Below are 16,195 nucleotides of genomic sequence, written 5' to 3'. Positions count from 1 at the left end.
ATCTCTCAAGTCAGCTGCATCTGTTCTTCTCCTCTGAAAATGTCAAATGTTGCGATTTTCCACGACTTGCTTGGATCTCGATCATTGGCGCTCGCGGCTGTATTTTAATTTAAAATTGTGATCACAAATTAATGCTGAATTTGTTATATGACTGCATAATCAGTTGTTCTCACCTTGGGCTTTGATCCTGACTATTTCCTCATTGAGACAGTCCACATTTTCTTCCAGCTGTCTTTTCTTCTGCTCCACATTCTGGAGGGAGTCTGTCAGGGACTTGATTTTAGCTTCATGCTGAACACCAACAAAAATATGTGAAAATGATTATAAACTGTTGTGTGTGATTAAAGCCCACAAATTCAATGAGAGTTCTTTTTACACCCAGAACAAACAGTGGTTTGGGGTGAGACATGCAAAAACCCATCAGCATGTTAAACTGCTGTTTTATTGATTACCATAATCTGCCATTTTAATTAACTGCCATATTTGTCACTATGGTGACAGCATCTATGATGCAGAGGCAGTAGTGATAAGCAGCGGTTACCTGGGAGATACGGAGCTGGCAGGCAGTCAGCTCTATCTCCATCTCCTCCATCTTTTGGGTGCTGTCAGCGTGGGTGCTCTCCAGCTGTTTGCTGCGCTTCACCATCGTCTTCACTTCTGACTTCATCTTACTGATGTAGAGACGAGCCACAGTGAACTCCTCATCTATGAGACCACTGCTCTCTTGTTGCTGAGAGGTCAGAAAACAGTAATTAGGGCTTAGAAGATGTGATTCATGTTTCTGTCATTTGATCTGTATAACTATAACTAACAGTAACTAACATTTTCTTTGTGAATGAATGTGTCCTTTGCATATTTCTACCAATGATTCACAGGAAACTGAAACCTACATTTACAGAAACCAAACTATATAAACAGAAAAAAGGAACAGATTCATTTTTATGTAATAGATTGGTCCGTAAACTGTAAGAAAATAGTGAAAATGTCCTAGATGATGTCTTCAAATTATATATTTTGTCTGGCCAACAGGTAAAAAACCCAAATATATTTAAATTACAATGATATTAAAGAAAGCGAAGCAGCAAATCCTCATATTTTGGAACATATCTTTTGTAATTTTTGCTTTATTAATGAATGAATGACAAATTACATTGTTATTCATTTAGAACATTATTAAAATTGTTGATGGACTAATTCATTCCTTCCCACTCAAAACTTCTGTATAGTAAGGCTTTTGCCATTTACACACTAGCAGTATTGTATGTTTCCACAAGAGAGACTTGACCTGCCCTTTCTGGTGTGGCATGGAGTTTAATGAGCATGATTTGAACCCTACAGCTAGGGATACACAAGAAACTAAAACCTGTGCAAAATGAAGCTGTTAACAAGTATCAGTGTAGGTAGGTAGGTTTATTGTCACAATATAACAAGTTATAGAGTGTACTCACTAGTACTTGAGGTATATATTATATTTTATACATAAAATTATACTATTTTACAAAAATGCAAAACATAAACTGGTTTCAGTTTCTTAATTGTGAGGGTTTGCTGCTTTTGTTTGTTGTTGTTTTTTGTGAAAATTAATGGAGATGTAACGGTGCATTTTCACTATTTCTGACATTCTATAAACCAATTGAAAGTACTAAATGAAAGATTAAATTACAAGATAAATAATCGTTTGCTACAGCCTTTACACAAATCCATCCCCAATGTGAGCATTACCTGGATACTTGGTGATGATGAATAGATTGTAAATGAGCAGACCAAATACAATACAGTTTTATATTACAGGAACACAAGACAAACAAAGACTATAACCTGGAAGCAAGTTGTCTTAGCTACTGTGGTGAACAAGTAGCTCTGAAATCAGCATGTCATTTTTGTTTCAACAGACTGTTCTTGCTCTGCAAAAATGTCAATTTATTCTCTTTTTCCTAGTATATTTCTGAATTTGAAACAGTTCATCAATAGGACTGGAAACCTTAATGTCGTTGCTTCCCAAGGCAACGCCTATCTCAGCCAGGTCTTTGAGTAATGATGACGTCATCTCAGTGACCCTCTTCTTCTGATGGTTGGTCATCTCCTTCAGCTTCTGGAGTTCAGAGTCAATGGAGGCCAAGGAGCTCTGGTGGGGGATGAGAAGATAGATAAATACACACTGTGGCAGGTGTCATAATTCTTAATGGTCTGTATAGCACTTTTCTAATCTTTCTGACCACTCAAAGCTTTAAACTACACACACTGATGAGTAGAGGCTATGGTGCCAACTGCTCACTGGAAAGAGAACTGAACTCATTCATTCACACACTGGTTGGAAGAAACTTAGAGTTCAGTGTCTTGCCGAAGGACGCTTCAACATGCAGACTGGGGGAGCCAGGGAAGAACCACCAATCTTCTGATAAGTGGAGGGCCGCTCTACCCCCTGAGCCACAGCAGATAAATGAATAATTTCAGATAAAAATAAAAAGTACCGATTTCTCGTTCAGCTCCTCGCTGAGAGCCTCGAACTCTTTTGATTTGTCCTCAACTTCCTGACTCTTCTGGTCATAGTTGACAGCCAGCTCCTCCAGGGCTTGCAGCACCTCCTTCACCTCCTCCTTGGAGGCTTCGTTCTCTGCCAGCAGCCGATTTAGTTCAGTCTGCAGGGTGTCGTGATCACGGCTGGAGGAGGCTAAGAGCTACAGGTGAGGATAAGAAGTGAATATAAGACAATGATGCTTGGAAGGAAAGGGGGTGAACAGAGAGTAAAGTCTGAAATCCATAGCTGTATCAGCAAAATACATTTCTGTACAGCAAAAAAACAATCTACTAATGGTCTGTTGCCAGACTGGATTTGTGTTAACAGGAGTGTCTGAAAGGCTGAGGCGGTGGGAGAGTTGGGAAGGAAGAGGGGATGGAAGAGGAAGGGCGAAGGTCTGTTACCTCCTCCTGGTCCAACAACTGCTGATTCAATTTCTCCACCAACTGAGACTGCTGGTTGATCTCCTCATCCTGAAGAAAGTGAAGGAAGGTGGAGAGGAGAGAGTAAAAGAGAAATATAAAACATCCCTAATTGTCTTTCACTACAACCACACGCAATACTGAACAGCACTAAATCACACCATCTGCTGGCAAATAAATTTCTGCATATAAGCCAGACCAAGCCATTGTATGAGAGCAAGAATGGTACAGAGACAAATTTTGTTAATGCTAGCAATATTAGCAATATTTAGATTTCCGATTACAAATATTACTATTGTGTGATAATACATTCATCAGATATAAATGTGAGATGATCTGGCTTTGGAATAGACATTTTGCATGGATGTGCCTTAATTTTTTTATAGTTCATTTATTTTTCAACACAGGTTACAGTATAATATTCATGATATTCACCACCACTAACATATCTCTGTGTGCACAGTTATGTTCAGGGACACACCCATTAGCTGTTGAAACAGGTAGGTTTAATGGTCTCCAATAAAACAAACAGGATTGAAATGTTGAAATGACAAATATAAGTAAGTTTCCTGGTATGTGTACCATATTTTATTATGATGATGACATTGTTATCTAGAAATTCAATGTGCTTGTTTTTTTGTTTGACTCCCTCTGATTAGAATTAGACCAGCTGCTATCGTGGCTGCCGCTTCAATACTTCACGGTCACTTCACTCAGTTAGGAACCTTCCTAAGCAAAAATTACTATTCAACCACAGCCCCTGTATATTCAGACCAATATGGTATAAAATATTATAGTTGTGTTTCAGGAAGGTCTATTGCTGCAAAGGATTTTTTTGGTAGTGGCTGACACAGAAGACAAGTTCTTTGTTGGCAATGAAATGCTTTAAGTAAGAATTTATAAGGCACCCTGGACAGGTCACAAGTCCATCGCAGGGCCAACAAATATACAAACAACTACTCACACTCACACCTAAAGGCAATTTAGAGCCACCATTGAACCTAGCCTGCATATCTTTGGACAGACTGGAGAGAACCCACACGGACATGGGGAGAACATGTAAACTCCACAGAAAGCCCTGAAAGGTTCGAACCCAAGACCCTCTTGCTGTGAGGTGCCAGTGCTTTATCTTTCTCTTATACTTTTACGCACCAAAATACCAAAGCAAATTTCTTGTAAATATAAATCTAATTAGCAACAAAGCGGATTCTGATTCTATAATGATTCATCTTATTTTTGAAATATTAATGATAATTTAAGAAAATTAGCAAATATATCTAAATGATTGTGTAGGTAGTTCATAAATAGTATAAATCAGCCATTAATGCCATTATCATACCACTGAGAATCATTTATTTTGCACTACATTTTACAGACACACACACACACACTTAATATACTGGGACCTCTGTTGTGTTTATGTATTACAGTAATGCATTACTGTACTTGACATTGCTGTTCAATTCAGATCACTTCAGGTGGTCTGAAGCTGATGAATTTTTAGAGTAATCGTGCAGGGCAACGTTGTCATCAATGGTAATGAATAAAGATTACTACCGTAATCCCCTTCCCCCACCACTCCGCCCCGCAACGCCGCTATCTGTTCAAAACATAGTCGGACTTGCCCCTAGCAAGATTGCCCAGCAAGATTGCTCAAAAAGTTGCCTCGTGTATCATTAGCTGTGTGAATTAGTGTGATTAGTTGCACTCCCTGAGTGCAATGACATTTTTCTGACATGATCAAACCAGGCTTAAACGCTCCAGTGTGTCCATACAAACATGCTTGGTGTGTGTACAGCATAAGCATGCAGAAAAAAAGACCAGACTTTCCTAGAAGTTGTAAAAGATGTGAACACTCAACAAATGTAAGATTGTTAAGAGAGTGTATCTTTCCTCACCTTGTCATCCATCTCTTTGTAGAGCTTGGCCATTTCTGCCTCATATTTCTCTTTCTCTGCATCTGTGAGTTTGACCCCAGGGAGGGTGCTGAGGGCAGGTATGGGTGCTGTCTTGTCGTTGTTGAGTGCACTGTCCAGGGCCAGGACCTCTGCTTTGGCCTTTTCTTTATCAAACTGTTCCTCTGCTGGCACACTCTCTCCTGCAGGGGACAACAAGGAAAGAGCATCAGTTCTAGTCTCTGTGCGTGTCTGTGATGTATCTCCTCCATGAGGACGTCTGACAACTAGATCTGTCATGTTTCTAGATTAGTGTATGGCAGACATGACCCTTCACATTTTTGAGCTTTTTTAAAAACTGAAGAGCTGATAAATATTAAATATATGCTATGAACAAGGAGGTCAAACAATCCAAAATGATTTTGATTAAATATAATCCCAAATCTCAGTGTGTACACATACATTTCCGCATAGGCATATAGTCCCTTCAAGGTCATCTGCCTCTGTTTAAATGACTCACACCAAGTCATAATGTAGCATATGCAGCATATAAAATGTGACATGTTGTTGGACAGTGTATTCGTCACCGTTCCTCCAGCGGTTTAGCTCAGTCTCCAGCCAGGTGACAGTGTTTTTCAGCGTCTTGTTCTTCTCCTTCTCTTTCTCCCACTTGCTCTTCCACTGTTCTGCTGTCAGTTCCACATTCAGACTCACCGTGTTCTTGATGGTCTTTGCCCTGTTGAGACAGGAAGGTGAGAAAATGGCAGCAATCTGTTTTGAATTTCACCCGCCCAGCCACTTATAGATGGGTTCAACTGCAGAACTATCGCACTAACCAAGATTGTGCTTTTTATAATTAAGAGGCTAATGTAGGTCATTGAGGGGTGTCAGGGATTAAACACGCAACCCCTCCTGCAGACAACCGTGTGTTTTCTCTGATACTGCAGGTGGTTAGACAGCTTAGAGTAACAAAATAAGACTGGAACCAGGCGGGTGAGTCTTTAAAAAGCACAGTAGTTCATCCTTCTTTGTAAAGACATTATGTCCAATCCCTGGGATTTACCCATGCGAACAGGCCCTGTGACACACCATGGAAACATCTGCAGTAAGGGCAAGTATTTGGGGTCTTTTTGTTTGAGTGGCCAATAATTTCAGGAAAGTGTTACTGTTGTGAAAATGTTAAATTTCACAGAAGTACTACACTTCTTGTCTCATACTGTGAAGAACCGTTACCATTACAATGAAAACGTAATATCTGACATGCATTATAGATTGCATATGTCCTTTTACAATGTGTTATGGAATCATTTAAGAGATGACAAATGGCTGTGCACAACCACAATTGAGTCGTTGGATTCAAAGAGAAGCGATGCAACGAGAGTCTGGATTGTTATCAGCACAGATATAGAACTTTTTAAGTGATTCTGACTAGAATTTCAGTGTCAACATTATTATAAAATCCTTTGCCTTCACTATCAGTTCCATTTATTTATGACAGGCCATCGACTCGTGTTTTTAGCACCACAACGGTCCCTGGCTTCATGTTACCTCACATAAAAATCATTCCCATGATTTCCATGCAGTATGGTAAACAGATCTGATCATCTGTATGTTTGTGTGTGTGTGTGGGATTGTGTACCTCTGCCCAAACAGCAGTGTGGTCCTGGTCTCAGCGTCATTGAAGGCGGATGGTGAGCAGCAGATGACCATGGTGGTTCGACAGTTCCCTCCTAGGGAGTCCTGCAGAATCCTGGTCATCTTACTGTCTCTGTATGGTACATAGCTCTGACAGAGGACACAAATTAAAATCCACAGGGCACACATGGAGTTTCTACTAAGATCATTTATAAAGAGCCTTGACTATTTCCATATTTAATTTTAGATATACTTTGTTTGTTGGAGTATGGCATCATTTCTATTATTACAATTTTTCTCAGTCGTTGAATGACAGTAAACTTGCACAAATTGCACTGAGTAAGCCTTGCGGATCAAAATACTTTGCATTTGTTTGCTATTAAATCATATTTCTCTCAAATGCAATTATACACACATGTTCATTGTGTAAATCCCTACATGCTAAATAAAGTGGCCACAAATCCCAATAACCTGTTATACAGATATCAGATACATAACAGTAATGTGGTAATTGTTGTAAAAGTTGTCAGATGGATGGATTCAGGCTGAATGGGGAACAATTCAGCTCCTCACAATTTAGAGCAATGGGGTGGTATGGTGAGGGTGAGAGAAAGAGGCAGAGGGGGCCACAGAGAACGAGGAAGAGCCAGAGAAAGGCAAAGATGCAGAGAAATCTCAAATGAGACACAGGCAACAATTATAGACCATGTAATGAGCCATGACCTTAGTATGACAGAGGCTGGTCAGAGAGTGCAGCCTAATTTGGGCTGGCCCACAGTGTCGTGAAATAAATGTTTTATTTACAACTGTCACTGTCATTTGACAAGATGTCTTTGCATTTTGACCGTCTTGGTCTAAGCAATGATAAAGGAACCTTTTGTTTCTTTAAATCTGAAACATGAATTAATTGTTTTGATTGAGTGATCAACTTTTGCAGGTGACAGAGAGTAGTGTGCTGAATGTACCACTTGGTGTGACTTTTTGACAATTGCAAGTTTGTTTGAGAAAAACTGTAACCATGCGATTTAATGGCAGTTATAATGGGAGCACAGGACCGATCCCTCTGAAAACCAAACAGCCCCCAGAGAGTGCTGACTGTCTTACCGAGCCTTCTGCCAGAGCTGAAATCACATTTCCCAGTGAAGACAGGGACTTGTTGATCATCTTGGCTTCATCCAGCACTGTGCCCTCTGCTCCAGTTTTACCCACCTTTGAAGCACACACACACACACACACACACACACACACACACACACACACACACAGGAGATCTTATAATGAGTCTGGACTGTATCGTTAGAAGCAATGTTATTATTTTACAGCATTACTCTGTTAAGCAAGCTTTATAACTGTTCACAATCTGGCCATGATTCTCCACACAGTCAAAATGTACATTAACAAAGATGATGGGGCGGTGAAATGATCATTGAACAACAGGAGGATACAAGAGTAGATTATTAGAAGAATGTTGACGAAGCATTTTAACAGATTTACTGCAGCTTTGAGCTATCTTTAGCTTATCACTGATTACTGTAGTGCCCCCTGCTGAAAGGAAGCAGCAGCAGCAGCAGCATTCCAGTCAACACAGGCAAGAAAACTGTGCCTTCAGGAGCAACTGAAATGAGAGTAAAGGGCTGTCCATTTCTAGAAAGTCATCTATGAAGGAAACTAAGTTTAAAAGCAACTTAAAACTACTCCATTTTCCTGGTTCAGGTCTGTGCAGATGGTTTTTGAACACTGAAAAAATGCAAATGCATGAAACTGATAGTTTCATGATACAGAGGAAGAGGGATGGCGACAAAGAGAGGTGGTGGACAAGTGAGGGATGGTAACATACTTTCTCACTCCCAGCCAGATCGACGAGGTAGAGTTTGCCGGTAAGTTTCTGTTCCGTCTGAGTGTTTTCCTGCTTGATGTTGATGAGGAAGATGCTGTGACTCCTGGAACTGTGCTCATTCATGTCTGAGATGCAAATGTACACACACACAGAAACACAATTAGCATTGTGGTCATGTGGAAACACTGTGTGATTTAACCTGTTTTTAATATAATTCAAGAATGAGCTAGAAAGTGAGTAGAATGTTTGTAGACAGAAGTGGATGAATTGATGAGTTTCCAATGTCACATGCAGCATATGAGCATATGCAGTGACCATACCATAATAACAAGCTACACATGGCCTCAAGGGGACACATTTTACACTTAAAGATCAGTTAACTGGTCATGGTACTCAGCCTGTTAAAACGGTTGAATCCTGTCTTCTGTGTCTTTGGAGAAGTTATTGACAGTGTCATAGTTATGTCATCAGAGTTTCTCTGTACGGGCGTGGAGACTACAAACACAAAGCCTGTGTCACAAACTGGAGGTTTCCCACCGGATTTTTGATAACTTTCACTTGATGGACACCAGGTTTGCGTAAAGTCCTGCCCCCTACTCTGCTTCTGATAACCTTACCAAACCTATCCAAAGGAAACAATGAGTACTAGCCAATCAGAGGCAGAGTTGTCAAAATTTTAGAGGGACAAAATGAACACTTAGCAGGCAGGGAGGATCTAATAAAAGATGCTATCCAAATTCTATCTCGGCCGATACTGGGGAGCAAAAGTCAGGATATTTGGACTGCTGCTGCCCCAATTTTGACCATGCTTTTTCAAATTTGTCTCTCACAGGTTTAAAAACTTTATACTAAATACTAAACCTGTGGCGTACTCCTATAGGCTTCATGTGCCATATGTAGGCTAATTCTATACACAACTTTACTAACTAAAGCTAACATAACTATTGGTCTTAGCCTACTTGAGAAAATCTTCTTTTGAGTTACTGGTTTCTGCTCATATTTATGTTGAGAGGGGCCAATAAAAATCAAGACCTGGACTCAAGCTGAAGATTGATAGAGCAAAGACTTTGTCTAGTGCCTCAATGGAGTGTTTATTTGTGTGGGGTCATGAAAATGAATGACGATGGCCAATATAGAAATAAGGAGAAATGCCAGAATGCCAAATCATTGCCACAAACTTGAGTTTGCTTTTTGAACACGAGGACAAAAAACAAACTCAGACTAGACTAATAAATAAATAAATAATTATATATAATAATTATTTTTATTTTCATTGTTTGTTATTTTAGTAATTGTTCCTTATTTGTTTTTTGTTTTTAATTTCACATTTGATACTGATTTTTGTTAATTGTTGTTTTTGTCTATTATTTTCTACACAAACTCACACAGATTTACTGTTATATTTATTTATTTTATTTTAATTTTTAATATTTTATTTTTATTTTTTAACACACCCACCCACACACACACACACACACACACACACAATTTTACAGTTTTATTTACTTTATTTAATGAACTGTAGGAAATTAATTGTTCTTTTGTAATTTATTTTGAGCTTTGGCAATATTGTTATTTTACATTCATGCCAATAAAGCTGAATTGAATTGAAATATAGATTAAGATAACTAAAAATAAATGTATTTTATTGCACTTTGATAAATGCTGGCCCCAAGAAAAATACACTAATATTGCATTGTAAGTAGGGCTGGGCACGTGAACGCATTAATAAATTAACGTCGACAATTATTTTATCACACATTAACGTTTTTGTGACGAATTTTGTGATTATTAGTTTGAAAGTCCCTTCCTCACTGGCTCTGAATACACATACAGTCAAGCCATGGGTCACAGGAGGGGCGGGATGTTGATCAGCCTGCAAATCACCCACCCAAACAAGCAGTGGAGGGAGACTTCGACTACGCTTTCATTTTTTCCCATATTTTTCCACCCACGATCCGTTATCACGGCAGCAGGTGAGCCGCTTGCTTGTTAATGACGCAGCCTATCAAACAACTCAAACAGCCGAAACTTTATTGCTACTGTGTAAAGGGAATACTGCTGGTAAAAAGCACCATATTTGTTTAAAGTGTTTGCAAACCACATGTTATTACACTTTTGTGTATATAGCAGTACATTTAAATACAAATTGCACAATACACTAGTTTAGAATTTTATTATTATTTAATTATTCAATTTTACACGTAACAATGCGATTAATCGCATGATTTTCTTGCAATTAATCGCGATTAATCTAAAATTTTAATCGTTGCCCAGCACTAATTGTAAGATGACACTGTCAACTGATGTTTAGTGGCTAGAGAATGACAAACTTTTCATTGTAGAAACCATTAGATGTAAAAAATAGTCATGTGAAATGAAAGACAATCCGAAGATGCACTCAAGACTAATTAAATTCAGATGAGTTTCCAGGATTCGAAAAATGTATTGACATCAGTGTGTTATAAACAATGCCTAATTTCACGTCACTTTTCTTTCTGTTTTGGTTCTGTGTGCAGTATACAGACAGTGTCTTGGCTCATGAGAGTCTCGCTGCAGTCAGGAGACTCAGAGAGGCTGAACCCATGAGAGGCAGCAGCACTGAAGGCGCTCACTGTATGAACTCACTTGTGACAGCCACGTGTCTGTTGTTTTTGCCTTCATCTATGGTGTCCATGACCTCTTTAGGACTGCACACAAAACGCTCGGTACACCCCTGGGGACACATGCAACACAAGAAAAAGCTGTTCAACAGCCCTGCAGGAGGCCGGCTTTACAGAAAGACTATTATTAACTGAGGAGACCATGACATACTGCATCAGGCTGATGCTTTCACAGGGAAAGTTATGAGTTTTTTAGTCTCTTTAGTTTTTTTGTTCCATGTCTCATTCCTCCATCCATTTATATAAAAAGTATAATTGAGAACAATATAAGTAAGTGAAAGTAAGTAAAAGTAATCCTATTCCATCAAAGACAGTGATTGTTAGAGTATTGAGCAGGTTATGTGTTATGTTAGGTTATGTTTTGATCATATTCTCTTATCTTATCATTCATGGCTAATGCATCACAATTGATTAACCAGAAACAATCAATGTTTTATTTCAAATTACATTTCAACAGTACAATAAATCCCCCTGGGTCTCACCTTGACAAAGGGCACCCTGTTTTTGTCCTCGTGTACCGAAAGGTTGGTCTTTGTTACTGTGGAGGAGGAGGAAAGTAAACAATATGTCTGAATGAATCATATTGTTTGCGTCAGGGTCTAAATGATAATGATTAGAAGCCACAAGAGACAAACATACCATCCAGCAAGTCCCTGATTTTGTCCAAATAGATTTCAAAATATGAAACCTGCAAAGCAAAAGCTTCCAGTAAGACGTAACCAATATTATGACATGTACCTGCTGTTGTTTAAAAGTATCTGAGCAGCTGAGTGAGGGGTTGACATACTTTGATATGAAACTCCAGGTTCTCATCCATGGAATAAATGTAGTTGAAGATGTCCTGGACTATTCTGGGAATGACTCCCATCATGTTTGGGTCATGGAGGTTCCCCTTTAGGAGAAACAATTATATAAAAAAGCATAAACAAGACAGAGTGGAATTTCTGGCTTTTCATCATAATTTTTGTATTTTTTTCCGGTGAAAGAAACAACAGCTGATACTTCATTTTACCTCCATTGTGTGTGTTTTTCCAGAGGATGTCTGTCCATAGGCAAATATTGTCCCATTGTAGCCCTCCAGAACATCTGTACACATAAAAACAAAGAAATAACCCATTTAGTTAGGTTTAGGTTTGTATTTCCAGGGTTTTAGTGTATCAGACTACATCTGTAGTGTATTGTACATCTTACCTCTGACAATCTTCTGAGCTACAGCGTTATAGAACTGCTCCTGAGTAGTATTGGACTGGAACACGCGGTCAAAGTAGTACGGTTTACCCTGTGAAGAAGAGATGGCAGTGATGATCACCAGTAACACATGCCAACTTCAATTTCCATATTGCTACACAACAATAGGCCTACATGACTCTACTACATGACATGCATGTGAGCAATTCAACAAGGCAGGTAGGATATTCATTTTCTATTGAATTGTGCAATTACTCTCTGTTCCCTACAATTAATTGTAACAAGAGCTCAATTTGGCAATCTACGTGCACAGATTAACACAAGTGTTCAGTCAGCATGTGTTCATGATAATAATAAGACTCCCAATATGGAATAAAAGAGGTGGGGGTATCAACATCAGTATCAGTATCAATTTTATTTATATAGCACACTTAACACTACAAAGGTTGACCAAGGTGCTGCACAGGTTAAATATACAACAATAAAACAATTACAAAGTAAAAGTACAGCATTAATGATACTAAAATCGCCAAGGATAATAACTGTCTTAACTTGAAGGAAATGCCAAAGAAAAGTGATGTGTTTTTAACAGTGATTTAAAGCGTTTGAGAGTTGGAATCGGTTCTGATATGGACTGGCAGCTTCGTCCACAGGTTAGAGGCAGCTACACCAAAGGCTCAGTTTTGAGTCTGCTTCTGGGTACATCCAGGAGGAGGAGTTTGGCAGATCTCAGCACTCTAGCTGGAGTGTGAACGCAAAGAAGGCTAGGTAAGGTGGCGCCAATCTATTAAGTTGAAAGTAAGATTTTAAAATCAATCCTGTAATGAACAGGAAGCCAGTGGAGGGAGTGGAACACAGATGTGACGTGGTCCCTCTTTTTCTTTCCTGTCAGGAGGCGGGCAGCAGCATTTTGGACAAACTGCAGGTGTTGAATGAATGACTGGCATAAGCCCACATAAAGGATTGCTATAGTCAAGAGGGGAAGTTATGAAAGCGTTAATCACCCTCTCTAAATCTTTAGGAGGGAGATAGGCCTTTACCTTGGCTATAGTTCTCAACTGGAAGAAGCAAGATGAACAGTGGCAGATATCTGTTTAAATGCACTGTCCAACACCAAGACTCCTCACAGTCGAGTGATTATTTAAAGGGTAACTACATCAAGCAATCCAGGATGTCCAAACACTATGACCTCGGTCTTGTCTCCTTGGGTAGAAGTTATATAATATGTGTTGAAGAATTAGTGTGAGCCAGGTTCAGGTGTAATGAAGTTTTGGAGACTGATGAAGACTTAACATAGAATAGTTTATTGACAGTCCCAGCATACAACATGGGAACCTCTGTAATGCATGGTGGGAACTGTTCTGGGTCTGTGAATAATATAGAGTATAAGAGTACGGTCTAGATCGGCACTATATACATAGAACTGAATTGTCTACAATGGCTAACAAGCAGTGACTCAGCTAAATTTGGGTTCAAGAGGCAGACACCATCACCACATATTTAGAGTAGGCTTAAGACTTTCCTCTTTGATAAAGCTTATAGTTAGGGCTGGCTCAGGCAAGTCCTGAACCATCCCTTAGTTATGCTGCTATAGACCTAGAGTGCCAGTGACTTCCCATGATGCACTGAGCTCCTCTCTCCTCCTCTCACTCATATGCAGTCTCATCCCATTAATGCATGTTAATATTACACTACACTAAAATGAACCAGTAATTCTCAACTAATTATCTTGTTAATTCAGAAAAATGCTTCCTCATGCTTCTGTAGGCACAACTTTCATCAGACTAAGCTTCACTTTTTAAGGCTCAGCTCAACATCCAGCTTAAGCTGTGTTTTGTCTTTGCTTATTGCTAACATAGCACACTAACATGCTTTGCATTAGCAGACACAGAAGCCTATCCTACTGCGCAGTGTGAGTGAAGCTAATTTAAAAAAAAATAGAGGTGTGAGGATTGCATTTTATTGGAATGGACCATTTTCAGTTTGACTGAATAAAGTCAAGACTGATAAAGTGGAGAAATGTGTGACAACCCAAAGCTGATCTTGACAAAGTGACAATCATATGTCTTTCCACTGACACAGTTACTGCTGCCAGCTTCAGGGAGAAATCCCTGTGTAAAAGTGCAAAAGATGTACAGATGAGCATGGTATCAACAACCCCCTGGAAAACCTAATAAATATGAACACAACAGAGGTGTGGACTCGAGTCACATGACTTGGACTCGAGTCAGACTAGAGTCACAAAAATGATGACTTTAGACTGGACAAAATCAAAGAAGACTTGCGACTCGACTTTGACTTGAACAGCAATGACTGGTGACTTCACTTGGACTTGAGCCCTTTGACTCGAGCTGACTTGACATTCCCCATGCCCAAATATAAATTATGATATAAAAAACTGCTGATCGGTGCTTGTAAAATATCCACTGTGTTGCGCCTTCTAACGTCATAGCGATTTATAGTTTTCTCACCGCTGGTTTCTGTCACTGCATCTCCCGACAAAACACCACGGTTTTATTTCAGCGTTCTGTAACATAACTTCGTCAGCTCGAATAGTGTCACCTGCTCTGCTCCCCTCACACACACACACACACACACACACACACACACACACACACACACACACACACAGCCCCCTCAGTGACCCATCCGTCACCCAAAGCTGTCAACTTGGGGGAAACTGTGCTGCTGTCTCCTCTTGCACTGTAGATGCTACTTAAAGTTAGTAATGTTGGATTATTGTTTCTCATTTCATGGGCCATTTGGGATTTTTCAGTAATGCATATATAGTAGCCTCGTTTTTAAAAAGAAAGTATTACATTTCAGTGGTTAATGTTTCCTAAGGCAATGAGTAATCTTGTTAAATAATTGTGATCTCAATATGGACCAAAATAATTAGCATGAACATTTAATTTAATTCATGAAATTTGTTGTGTGAAACCTCGCCTCTGCCTTCTTTCTGTACAGGCTAATGCTTCATTCAATACATTGTTTTATTTTTTACTTTTGTTTTTGTTGTTGTTTTTTAAATTTGGTGAATTAATGTGACTAACTGAAAAGTGGAAGACTTGTAGCGCTGAGTTTAGTTGATCCAATTCAATTCAATTCAAGGGGCTTTGTTGGCATGGAAAACAGATTTTACATTGCCATTATTTTACAGATAACAACAACAACAACAACAACATTAATAACAATAATAACCATTGTTATTATTTTTATCATTATTATCATAGGCTAATAATAATGCATGTACATATGGTATAGGCTAATATCCTCTGACTCCAGAGCTGTGCATAGAGAAACACACTCACCCCAATCTGCACACAGTCATCCCCTTTAAACTTAGGGATGTACTTATCTCCCCGGGCCACCTCCGCGCTGTTTAGAGGCCTGAAACGGCACACCACCTTGATGGTGCACTCGGCCGGGTCCGCCATCTCAGCCGCTGTGGATGGATGGAGCGCTTCGTCCTCCCGTTACAGTCTGACAGCTGCTGCTGAAACTGAAGCAGCAGGGAGTCCAAAGGGAGGCCGCGCCCCCAACAGAGCAGCTTCAGCTGACTAGTAAACAGTGTCAAAGTAGTCCTCAAATCTCTTTACAGCGGAAAAAATGTTCCTTTGAAATGATAACGTTGAACCTGAGCGTGGCAGCGCATCAGAAGTTCAGCAGACACACTCAAACCGGGCGTGAGGCGCTTTGTCTTCAAAAGTTTAAAAAATAAAAATATGAACTAGATTTTTAATATTGCTTTCTATTGCTACAAAACGCACGTAGTCTATTGATAAATAATCGCATATGTCACATATATCAATCAAATCAAATAAAAGATGAGGTAGAATTTAAAGAAAGATGTAAGGTGTCCACTTTGATGCTCATAATGAATACAAAATCCAAATGTGATCTGTGCAGGACTGAAGAAATGTTTAGAGAGCATGTCTTATGACTAGAACAGTCACATGGGACTTCAGATCTGAGAAAGATAGTTTATTGATCAGTGTAGACGGTGCCTTTTGCTTGTGGTGTCCAGGGCTGTTAGA

The 16,195-nt window shown here is 39.4% G+C and overlaps 1 protein-coding gene across 1 annotated transcript in view; it reads right to left on the bottom strand.

The window, feature by feature from the left end:
- LOC119906255 (kinesin-1 heavy chain-like) overlaps positions 1-15,920 on the bottom strand; it is a 29,176-nt gene extending 13,256 nt beyond the window's left edge. Inside the window, exons 1-17 of the mRNA XM_038723824.1 lie at positions 15,470-15,920; positions 12,162-12,249; positions 11,983-12,056; positions 11,758-11,862; positions 11,610-11,658; positions 11,453-11,508; positions 10,936-11,023; positions 8,308-8,432; positions 7,575-7,679; positions 6,475-6,620; positions 5,423-5,571; positions 4,839-5,038; positions 2,923-2,991; positions 2,472-2,678; positions 1,982-2,125; positions 542-730; positions 174-291 (exon numbers count right to left, since the gene is read on the bottom strand). Coding sequence (XP_038579752.1) covers positions 174-291; positions 542-730; positions 1,982-2,125; positions 2,472-2,678; positions 2,923-2,991; positions 4,839-5,038; positions 5,423-5,571; positions 6,475-6,620; positions 7,575-7,679; positions 8,308-8,432; positions 10,936-11,023; positions 11,453-11,508; positions 11,610-11,658; positions 11,758-11,862; positions 11,983-12,056; positions 12,162-12,249; positions 15,470-15,595 — 2,038 coding nt within the window. The 5' untranslated portion in view covers positions 15,596-15,920. The remainder of the gene's footprint in view (positions 1-173; positions 292-541; positions 731-1,981; positions 2,126-2,471; positions 2,679-2,922; positions 2,992-4,838; positions 5,039-5,422; positions 5,572-6,474; positions 6,621-7,574; positions 7,680-8,307; positions 8,433-10,935; positions 11,024-11,452; positions 11,509-11,609; positions 11,659-11,757; positions 11,863-11,982; positions 12,057-12,161; positions 12,250-15,469) is intronic.
- Positions 15,921-16,195: the final 275 nt, after the last annotated feature.

Source organism: Micropterus salmoides, unplaced genomic scaffold (assembly GCF_014851395.1).
Source record: "Micropterus salmoides isolate LMB-PRFRI ecotype aquatic unplaced genomic scaffold, ASM1485139v1 Ms_hic_scaffold_1, whole genome shotgun sequence".
NCBI lineage: Eukaryota > Metazoa > Chordata > Actinopteri > Centrarchiformes > Centrarchidae > Micropterus > Micropterus salmoides.
Note: the sequence above shows the minus strand (reverse complement) of the source record. Positions and strands in the feature narration are given on the sequence as shown.